Source organism: Cervus canadensis, chromosome 18 (assembly GCF_019320065.1).
Source record: "Cervus canadensis isolate Bull #8, Minnesota chromosome 18, ASM1932006v1, whole genome shotgun sequence".
Lineage (NCBI taxonomy): Eukaryota > Metazoa > Chordata > Mammalia > Artiodactyla > Cervidae > Cervus > Cervus canadensis.
In genome coordinates, this window is record NC_057403.1 from 21,600,816 (window position 1) to 21,612,174 (window position 11,359).

An 11,359-nucleotide genomic window follows, 5' to 3' on the forward strand; every position below is an offset into this window, starting at 1 on the left:
TGAGGAACTGAATCCAGGTATAAAATGCAAGGTGCACCCAAATGCAGCAATCCAGATAAATGCTATTGTAATACCACCTTTAAAAAAAAAAATCAAAATCAATGCAAAAATAGTCCATGATGAGCAAAATATAAATTTTAAGTAAAAGTTAGTCCAGTGCCATTTTAAAGACAACTTGTTTTGTTTAAAATTTATTTTATTTATTTAAAATTGAAATTTCTTTAAATTTATTTAAATTGGCAGTAAAGGCCAGGAACCAAAGCCCAACCTTTGGGCTCAGGAACCAAAGACAAAAGGAGAAATATGTACTAGATTTTTCTGTATTTTTTGTTTTTTTTTCCCCCCTGGAAAATTAAACTAGTTGAGAAAATATTGAAGGAAAAAAAAAAAGAAGAGTAAGTGTACTGAAATTCATACTATCTTAAATGTTTTATTTTCACCCTGCAAGAATTTAGTATAATTTTACTTTCTTGGCTTTAGTGACAGTAGAGTCATCAGTAGTTTTGAAAGTTACTTCTTTGCTTTTCCTGGATTCAAATGAGAGAACCCATACTTGAAAATTTCTCTTGACCAATTAAGGTTCTTAAGTGATCTTAAATTTTTAATTTAAAAATTGTCAAGCTGGTTCTCCCGTGACCCCCAAGGCCTCTTGGGATCTTCCCATCCCCTTCTTTCTCTGCTCCGGGCTCACCACTGACACCTCCCGTCTGGATGATTTGGAGGAACTGGCAGCCTCACCCTCTTCCTACAAGCTTTTTTAACCTAAGCCCGTTCCTTCTCAACCTCCATGCCTCTGCTCAAATGTCTCCTCCGAGAAGCCCTCCAGGACTCCCTAATTGAAAGGGCATGCCCCAACTCCCCTCCAGATTCCCTCTCCCCCCACCCAAGACTCTCAAACCTTTTGCACTGCAACCCCCAGGGAAAAAATAAATTAATACCACCATCCTTGGTTTCCTGCCCTGTGAAAATTTCTGTACTGTTCTATTTCAATTTTATTTTCTTATTCATTTCAAAAGAAAAATTGTTGATCCCTACCCCGTAAACCACAATCCACCAATTTTCACAGCCTGCTTTAAATAACAAATAAAGCCCTGCTCTATTTTATCATCCAGGTTTTTTTCCCTTTCCTTTTATTCGGGACTTAGCATCATGAGTAATAATAATAAGAGTAGCTGACTATTTACTGAGCCCTTACTCAGAGGCGGACACTTAGTCCTGCATTAACTCACTGCATCTTCACACCAGTCCTAACAATAGACGCTTCTAAGGGTCCCATTTCCCAGGTGGGGAAACGGGGGCACAGAGAGATCAAGGAACTTGCTCCAAGTCACACGGCTAAAGAGGGCGGAGCGGGGACTCGAACCTGTGACTGAGCAGCCCACGAAGACATGAGGGGTTGCGGGAATGAAGGGGTGAGTGGCGCCCCACTCACCTCCACCAGCTGATGCCAGTGCTCCACGGGCTTGCGCGGGTTGGCCAGCATCTCGGCCCAGTGCTCGCGGCCGTGGGGGTCGGCGGCGTCGGGACCCACGCGGCACACGCCGATCACCTCGTTGTGCCCGATGCTGGGGGTCACGGGTGGGGGCCGGTGAGCACCCCCGAGGCCGGCAGGCCGGGCCCCACACCCCGCTCTCACCCCGCGCCCCGCCTCACCAGTCGTAGTCCACCACCGCGATGCTGAGCCCCACGCTCTCCACGCTCTCGGGGGCCACGTCGAACACCAGCGCCTCGTTGTACGTGGGGTTCAGCGTGTTCTTCTTGATGGAGGTTTTCCGCTTCTTCAGACGCCGCCCCTCGCTGATCAGAGAGGCCTTCACGTAGGGGTCTGGGGGCGGGCGTGGAGGGAGGGCGCTGAACCGGGTCTTCGTCCCTCGGACCCCGTCGCGGACCCCAGACCTTCCTCCCAGACGCAAGCGTTTGGTTCCCAATCTTTTCTCTCCTAGCCCCTCGGATCCAGGAGCCCAGACCTCAGACTCTCGTCGCCCAGACTCAGGGGGTCTGGACGCCCCTCCCCTCCTCTCTCAGGACTCTGTGGAGTCTGGGCTTCCAGCCCCCTCCTCGCTCAGACCCGGGAGTCTCACCCGCCTCCCTGCCCCTCAGAAACCGGCGCCTTTCCAGGAACCCACCTGAGAAGCCGGTGAGGTCCATCGCTTTGAGGTTAGAGGCTTTGATGATGGTCACGGTGAGGCGGCCGGCCGTGGGGAGGTAGCAGAGTGAGAAATTGAGCTCCCCAAGATCTGCTTTTTCCTGCAGTTGGGGAAAGGGGGCCAGCGAGGCGCTGTCTCAGCCTCCACCCAGTCTCTTCCTGACTTCCCCATCTCCAGCCTCCAGCTCTCCTCCCCGATTTGCAAGGCTCAGGTTTCCGATCCACTTAACAATCTGACTCCGGGCCAAAACCTGGTAAACTCCCCGGCCACAGCGGCCCACCACCGTCAAAGCCTATTTGTTCTGCGGGGAAAACTGGAAGAGGCGTGGCTGGGGGGAGATCAGGAGAAGGACAGAAAGAGGGAGGCAGAGAGAAGAACGCTGTGAGAAATCCGCTGAGACAGAGATGCAAACAGCGGGAGAGAGTCAGAATGACAGACCCACAGGATTCTAGAGTCAGAAAGACCCAGAGCAGAGTGGAGGGGCGGGGTGGGGGGGGGGTGGGGGTGCGGTGAGTACCTAGAGACCCAGACAGAGAGGAGAGAGACCTACTGGGGAGGGGAAGAGGGGTACAGACTCAGGGAGAACCAAGGCCTGGGAGGGGAGAGAGTCCCCAGGGGGCAGAGACTTGGTGGGGGGCAGTGTATGGAGATCCCCGGCTCAGATAGTAAAGGATCGGCCTGCAATGCAGGAGACTCAGGTTCAATCCCTGGGTCGGGAAGATCCCCTGGAGAAGGGAATGGCAACCCACTCCAGTATTCCTGCCTGGAGAACCCCACAGACAGAGGAGCCTGGTGAGCTACAGTCCCTGGGGTCGCAAAGAGTCGGACACGACTGAAGTGACTAACACATATGGAGACCCAGTGAGAGTGACAGAGACCCAGAATGAGGGGAGGGAAAAAGATGGGGAGGGGGTGCGGGAGGAGAGAGAGAAACAGAGGCAGAGACCTACATGGAGAAAGGGACAGAGATCCAGAGAGGTGGGACTGAGAAAAGACACATGGAGAGGTCAATCTCGGGGCAGGAGACAGACAAGAGCCTGCGTGAGGTTACAAGGGAGGCAGATCCCCCGCCTCGACACCAGGCTGCCCTAGTCTTCAGCCTCATCTCAGCGCCTCACCCCCCACCCACGCAGCCGGAGCCCAGGTCCCTAGACTCCCCACGCGCTCCCCTGAGGCTCTGCCCCGGCTGTGTCCTCAGCGAGAGTACCCTCCCTCCCCGTCTCCTCCCAGTCATCAAGCCTCAGTTTAGCTGTCAGCTCTTCCCACGTGCTCCCAGACTCCCTGCCGCCCTGAGCAAAGACTCCCCCTGGGTGTCCCCATGATGCTGGCCCCTGTGTGACCACCTAGGCCTGAAGCGATCAGGAGGAGAAGAGAAAATGTGAGGTGACAGAGGAGACAAGGATAGATGCAGGAGGGGGCCCTCGAGCGGGGCGGCCTCGGGGAATAACAGGGAGCAGAGCTAAGACCCTACAACTAGGCAGGTGGTTCTCAGAGCCTGGGCTTGGGGGACAGAGCAAGCGGGCTGTGGTCCCCCCGGGTGAAGGGTACCTTAGGAAGAGCCACACGCACCTGATACGTAGGGGGAAACGGAGGCTCAGAGACGGGAAGGAGCTTGAGTTGGGCCATCGGGTGGGCAAAACCAGCCCTCTCAAGATATGAGGACAGGGCTCACACCTCTCCCCACTCACACACAGCTTCCCCAGATCAATAGAGAACTGGAGTGTTGGGAAACCCATGGACTGGAACTGAGAGGGCTGAGGAGTTGGGAGGGTGTGAAGTTTGGGGCATGGAAGGGGTCAGGACACCCAAACAAAGACCTAGGAGCTGGGCTCGGGGAAGGATTGGATGTACAGGAGAACGAGGCTGTAAGACAGGCAAAAGGGGCCAGTGGGGGGTGTTGGGGGCACTGGGGAGATGTCAGGATATCGGGGATTCCAGTGTGAGGCTTTAGGGAATCATACTATCAGGGTTCCAGTGGAGACCATGAAGACTCAGAGGATTAGATTAAATTAGAGAGCTTAAGGGTCAGAGCTTTGAAACAAAATGTTCAGAGATCAGAGGGGCTGGGGGTCTCAGGAAGACTGGGAATTGAAAAAATGAGGAGGTTGTAAGGGGAAAGGAAGTTTGACAAACAAAAGCCAGGCACTCTAGGCTTGGGAAGATGGAGGGTTGGGAATCCGGGGTCAGAGGCAGAAGTCATGGGGTCACAGCCTAGAGTTTTGATAAAACGGGTGGCATCTGTTATGGTTTTCTGAATGGTTGCCATCAGATGTCAAGGTGGGGTCAGAAGTTGGGAAATCTGGGGCCTGGTTCTGATGTTAATATTTAACTAAGTGCAGAAAGGGAGTGGGAGCCCATACCATTCTCTATTCCTGCTGGTACGTTTGCAATATTTTGCAGGAAAATAAAGTTAAAAAGAAAACTCCAGGATCCAGGAGTTATGGGGTTGTGAAGTAGTAGGGGGGCAAGGAGATGGCAAGCTGGGGGGTCCTGGGTCCCCTGGGGAAGAGGGTGCGGGAGTCACTGACCGAGCCACCCTCCACGATGTCCCTCCACAGCGGGCGGTCGGGGGGCTGCTCCGCCAGCTCCAGGAGGTTGTCCAGCACCACCTGGCCGATGAGGTCGTGCCGGGAGAAGCGGTCAAAGTCATAGACGCTGAAGTGCAGTTTGCGCTGCGCCAACTCAGCCAGCGGCACCGAGAACTGAAACGTCTCGTTGAAGACGGGGTTCAGGGTCTTCCTATGCACCTGGAGGGGGTGGGCGAGGAAGGGAGACAGACACCATGCCCACCGGCCCCTCCTCCCTCGGACCCGGGAGTCCGGACACCGCCCCTCCTCCCTGGGACCCGGATGTCCAGCCCTCCACTCCAGACCTTGGTCTGAAACTTCTTCTTGCGGTCAGGCAGCAGGTAGATCTTGACGTAGGGATCTGAGAAGCCATTGGAGTCCTTGGCCGGGAGGTCCAAGGCCTGCAGGATCCGCACCACCAGCTGGTCGGAGCCGTAGAGATACCGCAGGGCGAAGCTGATGCGGCCGCAGGGCGCCCCCGCGCCGGCCTCCCCAGAGCCGGGGCCCCCGCCGCCCCGCCGGCCGCCGGGTCCAGTCCCCTGGTACAGCTCTGGCTTGATCTGTCCGATGAGCTTGGCCTTTTCCTCTCCGCCTGGCAGGGGTAAGGGCAGGGCGGGCGGCCGCTCCTCACTGCCCGGGTCTGGTTGCGGGGTCAGGGTCTGCTGGGTGAGGGGCCGGGGTAGGGCGGGGTACCTGCAGCGGGTGGGGAAGACAGATGGAGTCAGTGGCTCTGATCTCTGCACCTGAAGACCTGGGGGGCCCCTCCCGGCCTCCTCCCCAAACCCCACAGCCAGGGGCCCACAGACCCCCACCTTTGCCCACTGTGACCTTGAGCAGGGCGCTTGAATCCTCTGAACCTCAGTTTCCCCGTCTGTATGGGGGGGTGACCATCCCCTTCTCTAAGCTAACTCCAAATCAGACCTGGGCTGTCACCAGCCTCTCAAAGCTTCCATCTGACCTCCAGGAGTGACCCTGAATAACCTCTGTGGAGCCCTGGGATTTCACACAGCCCAGATCCCCCGACCTCCATCTGCCCTCCTCCAAATTTCCCCGGCCCATCCTCACGCTCTCCCACCTGGCCATCGTGGCCCCTGGCCTGTTCTTTCTCTCTCAACTGTCTTTTCTGTGCTTGTGGAACACTACGGAAGCCCACAGCTCCATCCTTAACCATCTTGGCCATTGTCTTTGCTTCTCCCTCGTATGCTTTCCCTGGACAAGCTCATCTGTGCCCCAGGTTTCCGCAACCATCAGCAGCCTCTGTCTGCTAAGTGTGTCTCCTGGGCTCCAGCCAGGTTCAGCCTCCCAGCCCCATCAGACACCACATTCCTCTTGTGTTCCCCACTGGGCTCGCACCCTTCTCCCCAACCCACTCCCTCTCCCAGCCCCCGAAGATCCACCTTGGCCTGCAGGCCAGACATCTGGTGCCATCCTCACCTCCTCTCTCCCCTAAAACCCCTTCCCTCCCGTCTCCTGAATTTTCCCACCCCCTCAGTCCCTCTGCTCATCCATCCTTTGCTGCATGGGCCACTGCACCCGTGGTGAAGTCCATGTGGTGGGGCCCCTAGTGATGACTGGACAGGGCAGCGCCAGATGCACTCAGAGGCAGGCACGGGGCTGGGAGAAGCGGGGGAGCGGGGAGCCATTAAAAGGGATGCGGGGTGAGATGCCCCCAGCTACTGATCAGTGCGCCATTCCCTGCTCCCAGAGTGACTTTGAGCAGGTCATTAACACCCTCTGAGCCTCAGTTTCTTCATCTGTATAATGGGGGAATGAGCAACTCAGAACCAGTGTATCCATCAACCTCTGGAGGGTTTCCCCGGAGACCTCAGACTACATTTTCCATGAGCCACTGACCAGCTCCCGCCTGGAGGAGAACCACCCATGAACCTCTGGGGCCCAAGACAATCCTAGAAGGCAGTTTCCCCCAGGTGCCCCCCCAGGTCCCTCCCATTCAACAAGACCCAGATAAGCTCAGGGTCTTCCTCAAACCCTCCCCTCTTCCTAGGTCCTCTGACAGCCTCACCATCCACCCGATCACCAGGCCAGACCCCTGGGTGCTGTCCTTACCTCCTCCGACCCCCTCATGCCCACAGCTGTTAGCCCCCCAGTTCCATCCCTGACTCGCTGCCCCCGACTCTCTCTGCCTCATCTCCTTCTCCACCACCCCCGTGATCTCAGCTCAGCCTTGTCCTCCCCCTGCCTGGACTCTTGGCCTCCAGTCTGTCCCGTGTGGCTCCAGAGAGGTCTTTCTATACCCAGAGCTGACCTCCTCTGCTCAAGCCCTCCGTGGCTCCCCAGCGCCCCAGGACAAGGTCCCAGACCCTCAATCTGGCATCCAAGACCCGGTGTCATCCGGTCCCACCCGTGTCCGTTAGGTTGTATTTCTGCAGACCTGGCCTCCTGGCTCAGGACAGGCTGATCTGGGGACCCACTTCCCCTGGACTGGGAGTGACATGAGGGTCTGTCTGCAATGCTCACCTCTACTTTTTCCCAACACCCAGCTCAGGTCTAGGTCATATTAGGCGCTCAATATGCATGCATAGAATCAGGATCAATGGATCAATGAACTGCAGGTCCCAACAATGATGAATCGCTTTGTGCCTCAGGGACTCGGGGGTCTAATCTCCATTCTCTCCCACCTTCCTGATCTCAGAGTCCTGTCCCTATCTTCTTCCTTCCACTGGTTTTAAGAGCTCAGACCTCTAGCCACCTCCTCCCTCAAACTCAGGAGTCTGGGTCCCCAGCCTCATCTTTCTCCAGGATCCAGGACTCCACGCCCCAAGCTCCCTCCTTTCCCGGGACTCAGGAGCGCCGCAGATGGGAAGGCGACACGGAAGAGGAAAGGCAGTTCAGAGTGGACCCCCAGCCCGGTGGCCTGTCTCACCTGGTGGTGGGTGCCAGGCTTGTGACCTGCTGATGCGACTGGGCACTGGGCAGGCCCCCACCACTGGGGGGCAGCAGGAGCAGCCCCGAGCCTGCCCCGGCCTCCGAGGGCAGCTCGGGAGATGTCTGGCTCGGTTTGACCCCCGCGGCTACTGCAGCAGCTGCGGCCTCTGGGTAGGAGTCCATGTCCAAGTAAGAGGGCTCAGGGGGGTCAGACCCCCCTAGGCTGCCCGGCTCCAGCAGCTCGGCGAAGGGCGGATGGTGGGCCGTGTGGGCATGGTGATGCGGGCCCCCCAGCAGGGGATGGCCACCCAAGCCGGCCCCCAGGTGGTGCCCACCACCGCCTACCAGGCCTGCCAGCCCGACCCCAGGGCCTAGGTCTTTGCGCAAGGGACCACCGCCCACGGTCGAGCCTCCCTTGTCCCGCCAGGGCACCCAGCACAGCTTCCACGACACGAAGAGGGAGACACCCAGAAGGACAATGCCACAGAACGTCACGATGACCGACAGCAGGCTCACGGAGATGTCTGGAGAGAGTGAGGACAAAGGTCAGGGGTCAGGGTGGGGTCAGAACTTAGCTCTCCCTGAAAAAGCTAAGCTTTAGTGTTGGCCTCTCACCATCCTAAACACGTTACACGTACTACTCAGTATAGACTCCGCGGCTACGCAACGTCGGTGTTTCCGTCTAACCACTTTAAAGATGAGGAAGCTCAGAGGTTGGGTGACTCGGCTAAGGCTACACAGCTAGTCCATGACAGATCTGGGGTTTGAACCAGCAGTCTGTCTTCAGATTTCATCCTTTTTATTCTCTTGATCTCACTGCCTCTCCTATAAGTGGATACATCCTCCAATTTAGAACTAAGCTTCCCCCAAATGCTCAGAGGTGATCAAAGAGAGGGGAGATCACATGGCACAGTTAGGCAGGTCAGGGTTCAAATTCCAGCTCGCTGTGTGGCTTTGGGAACATATCTTCACCTCTCTGAGCTTGACCCACCCCATTTGTCCAATGGGGAAAACTCAGTTCTGCCTGTCAGAGTGGTTTTAAAGAACAGAAGGAGTAAATGGCTTGCAGAGGAAGCTGGGGAAGATAATAGCAAACATTTCTTGAGAGGTTACTGTGCTTTATAGACATTAGCTTCCTTATGCCTCAAGGGCACCCTAGGAGCTTGGCAACATGATTATGCCCATTAGTACTTTTCACAAAAGGAAACTGAGACCAAGAGACATGAAGTTTCCACAGACACGAAGTCCTGTAGCTGGAGTGGAGGAGGCAGAATTTGAGTCCGGGGCGCCTGGCTCCGGAGCCCACCATCTTCACCACTGGGCTACCACATTCAGTGTTTCCCAGTGAATGGCGGTTCAAGCAGGACTTTTTGTTAGGATGATAAATCCCAGTGCTGCCACCTGCATCCCACACCATCACCACTAACACATCCTGAATGCTTGCTGTGTGCTGATATGCCTTTCAGAGAAACCCGGGACAGCCCAGATCTTGAACCGAAGGTTCGTTCAGTAATTGGTGCCAGGACTGGGGTTTTTCAAGGAGATGTGAATTTGTTTGGGGGTTGATCCATGAAGTGGATCACAGAGGGAAATTCCTGCTGTGTCCAGACGGCGGGTCATGGGGCGCACGGGGAGGAGCAGGTCACCAAAGCATCGGCGGCAAGGACAGCAGGGTGGAAGCGCTGTGTGCTGTCCCTTCAGGGAGCGCTTGGTGACAAGGGGATGTGCTTCAATCCTGAACCGCCCGGTGAATCTAAGTCAGTGGTCCCTGATGTTCATCCTCATGACACTATACCACCTGAGGGTGACTGATCCCATTTTATGGACAAGGCAACTGAGGCTCAGAGAGACAGGAAGTGACCCTGCAGGGCCACAGGGCAGGCAGTGGCAGGACTTTGAGTTTCCCACCCGACCCCAATCCCCTGGGGAGTCCATTTTGAAATGACCAGCACCTACTTAGAGTTCTGGGGGCCTGTTAGAAGCCAGAGCAAGGGCCCCCCAGCCTTCTGAACACAGGGAGAACTGAGCAAAAGGGGTCGTTTTGGAAGAGAAGGGGGAGAGAAGTTGGACAGATGCCGTTCCCCACTGTTAGCCTGACCCAGACTCTCTCCAAGTCAAAGTCCTAGGAATTACTGAATTTGGGGGTGGTCCTGAGACACCCCACCCCCAGCTCGCCAAATCACCGTAGTGTGCTAGATTTCCTGGGGTCACAGTCGGGCTCTTCTGCATATAGACCATGAGACTCCAAGCGAGCTGCTGCAGTTCTCTGGGCCTCATCCCTTATCACAGACCTCTGGACACCCTGCACTTGAGATGCTGAGCCCCACCCTGGCACTCATCCTAATATCCCAGCTCCTGCTTCGTGAAGGTTTCTCGTCTGGACGAAGGCGCTCATGATATTCCCTAGCTCTCAGAACCCTACTTCTTCCTAGCTGGGGGACCAACCACTCCATCTGAACCTCAGTTTCCCCCATTGAAAATAAGGATCATAACTATATTCAGTGTCTTATAACAACATATAATGGAAAGGAATCTGAAAAAGAATATATACATCAATATCTATATCTGAATCACTTTGCCATACACATGAATCATTGTAAATCAACTGTACTTCAATTAAAAATTTTTTAAATAAAATTTAAAAAAGAGAAGATAGGGATTATATGTACCACCAAGCGTCATCATGAGTAGTTGATGAGATATGTGAAGGACCTTACATACTGCCTGGCGCACAATCAGTGCTCAGTAAGTATATTCCAACATTTATCGAATGCCCACTGTGTGCCCAGCTTGTTGTTAGCAAGTCACATGTGTTATATCATTTGAGTCTCTCAGCTGCTCCATGGAGTAGTCACTTTTATTATTCCCATTTTCCAGATGAGGAAACTGAGGTACAGAAGAACCCATGCATTTAGTAAGTGGCGGAGGTGGGATTTGAACCCAGACAAGTCAGACAGACTGATTTAGAGCCTGAGCTTCTAAGCACTTGTGAGATGCACAAAGACACTTGAAGGGGGTGTGTGCAGCAGGGGAGTGGGGGTGGGGAGGGTGGATAGGAGGCCCACAGGGCAAAACTCCAAAGGTCATGGGTCAAATGGACCACATAGCTCCTTCTCCTTAGACTAGAGGTTAGGGGGACCAGCAACAGGCAGGATGGAGGCAAGACTCTAAGAGGGACTGGCTCCATAAGGCACAGGAAGCTGAGCAAGGCTGCTCTAAATCTCTAAAAATTCTGCCTATGGTGGAAGCAGGGGGCTGACCAACATGGCTGGGGGTGCTGACCTGCATCAGGCTTCCCTCAGCCTGGTTCTGTCGAGGCTCCATATTTCTAAACCGCCACTGCACTGGCCGCCCCGCCCCTCCAGCGCTGCTCTCAGGCCTGGTCCCGCCCGCCACCAGACGGTCTAGAGCCACGGGATCACTCTGACCCCGCCCCTGCAAGGTGCTCAGGCTCATAGGTGCTGTTCGGACTCCACACCTCGGTCTTGCGCACCCCCGTCACCACCTGGGTCACTGAAAGTCTGGCTCCTCTCTCCAGATCCCGCCTTCTTTTCCGATCTCACCTGGCCCTGCTCCCCCACCGCACCCACTCTCGGCTTCGCCCCGTCTAGGCATCCGTGTGGGTGCGTACAAAGTCGTTTCAGTCGTGTCCGACTCTGCTCCCTTATGGACCGTAGCCCATCAGGTTCCTCTAGCCTGACAGGCTCCTCTGTCCATGGGATTATCCAAGCAAGAATACTGGAGTGCGTTGCCATGCCC

At 55.4% G+C, this 11,359-nt stretch overlaps 2 protein-coding genes across 2 annotated transcripts in view; both read right to left on the reverse strand.

The window, feature by feature from the left end:
* The window catches only part of LRRC4B (leucine rich repeat containing 4B), a 78,105-nt gene that overhangs the window by 35,610 nt on the left and 31,136 nt on the right, over positions 1-11,359 (reverse strand). The window lies entirely within an intron of this gene.
* Positions 1,313-11,215, reverse strand: LOC122421264 (synaptotagmin-3-like). The gene is made up of 8 exons (XM_043437133.1): positions 11,164-11,215; positions 10,883-10,897; positions 7,599-8,124; positions 5,020-5,407; positions 4,676-4,894; positions 2,127-2,247; positions 1,654-1,825; positions 1,313-1,565 (listed from the first exon to the last, which is right to left on the reverse strand). The coding sequence occupies exons 1-8, from the start codon at positions 11,213-11,215 to the stop codon at positions 1,328-1,330; spliced, it is 1,731 nt and encodes a 576-aa protein (XP_043293068.1). The 3' UTR covers positions 1,313-1,327.

Coding starts and splice junctions, on each gene's coding strand:
- LOC122421264 (XM_043437133.1), bottom strand. CDS start 11,215: ATGCCTAGACGGGGCGAAGCCGAGAGTGGGTGCGGTGGGGGAGCAGGG. Junction 4,895..5,019: donor AGAAGAAGTTTCAGACCAAG/GTCTGGAGTGGA, acceptor CACCCCCTCCAG/GTGCATAGGAAGACCCTGAA. Junction 1,566..1,653: donor GCGGTGGTGGACTACGACTG/GTGAGGCGGGGC, acceptor CGTGACCCCCAG/CATCGGGCACAACGAGGTGA.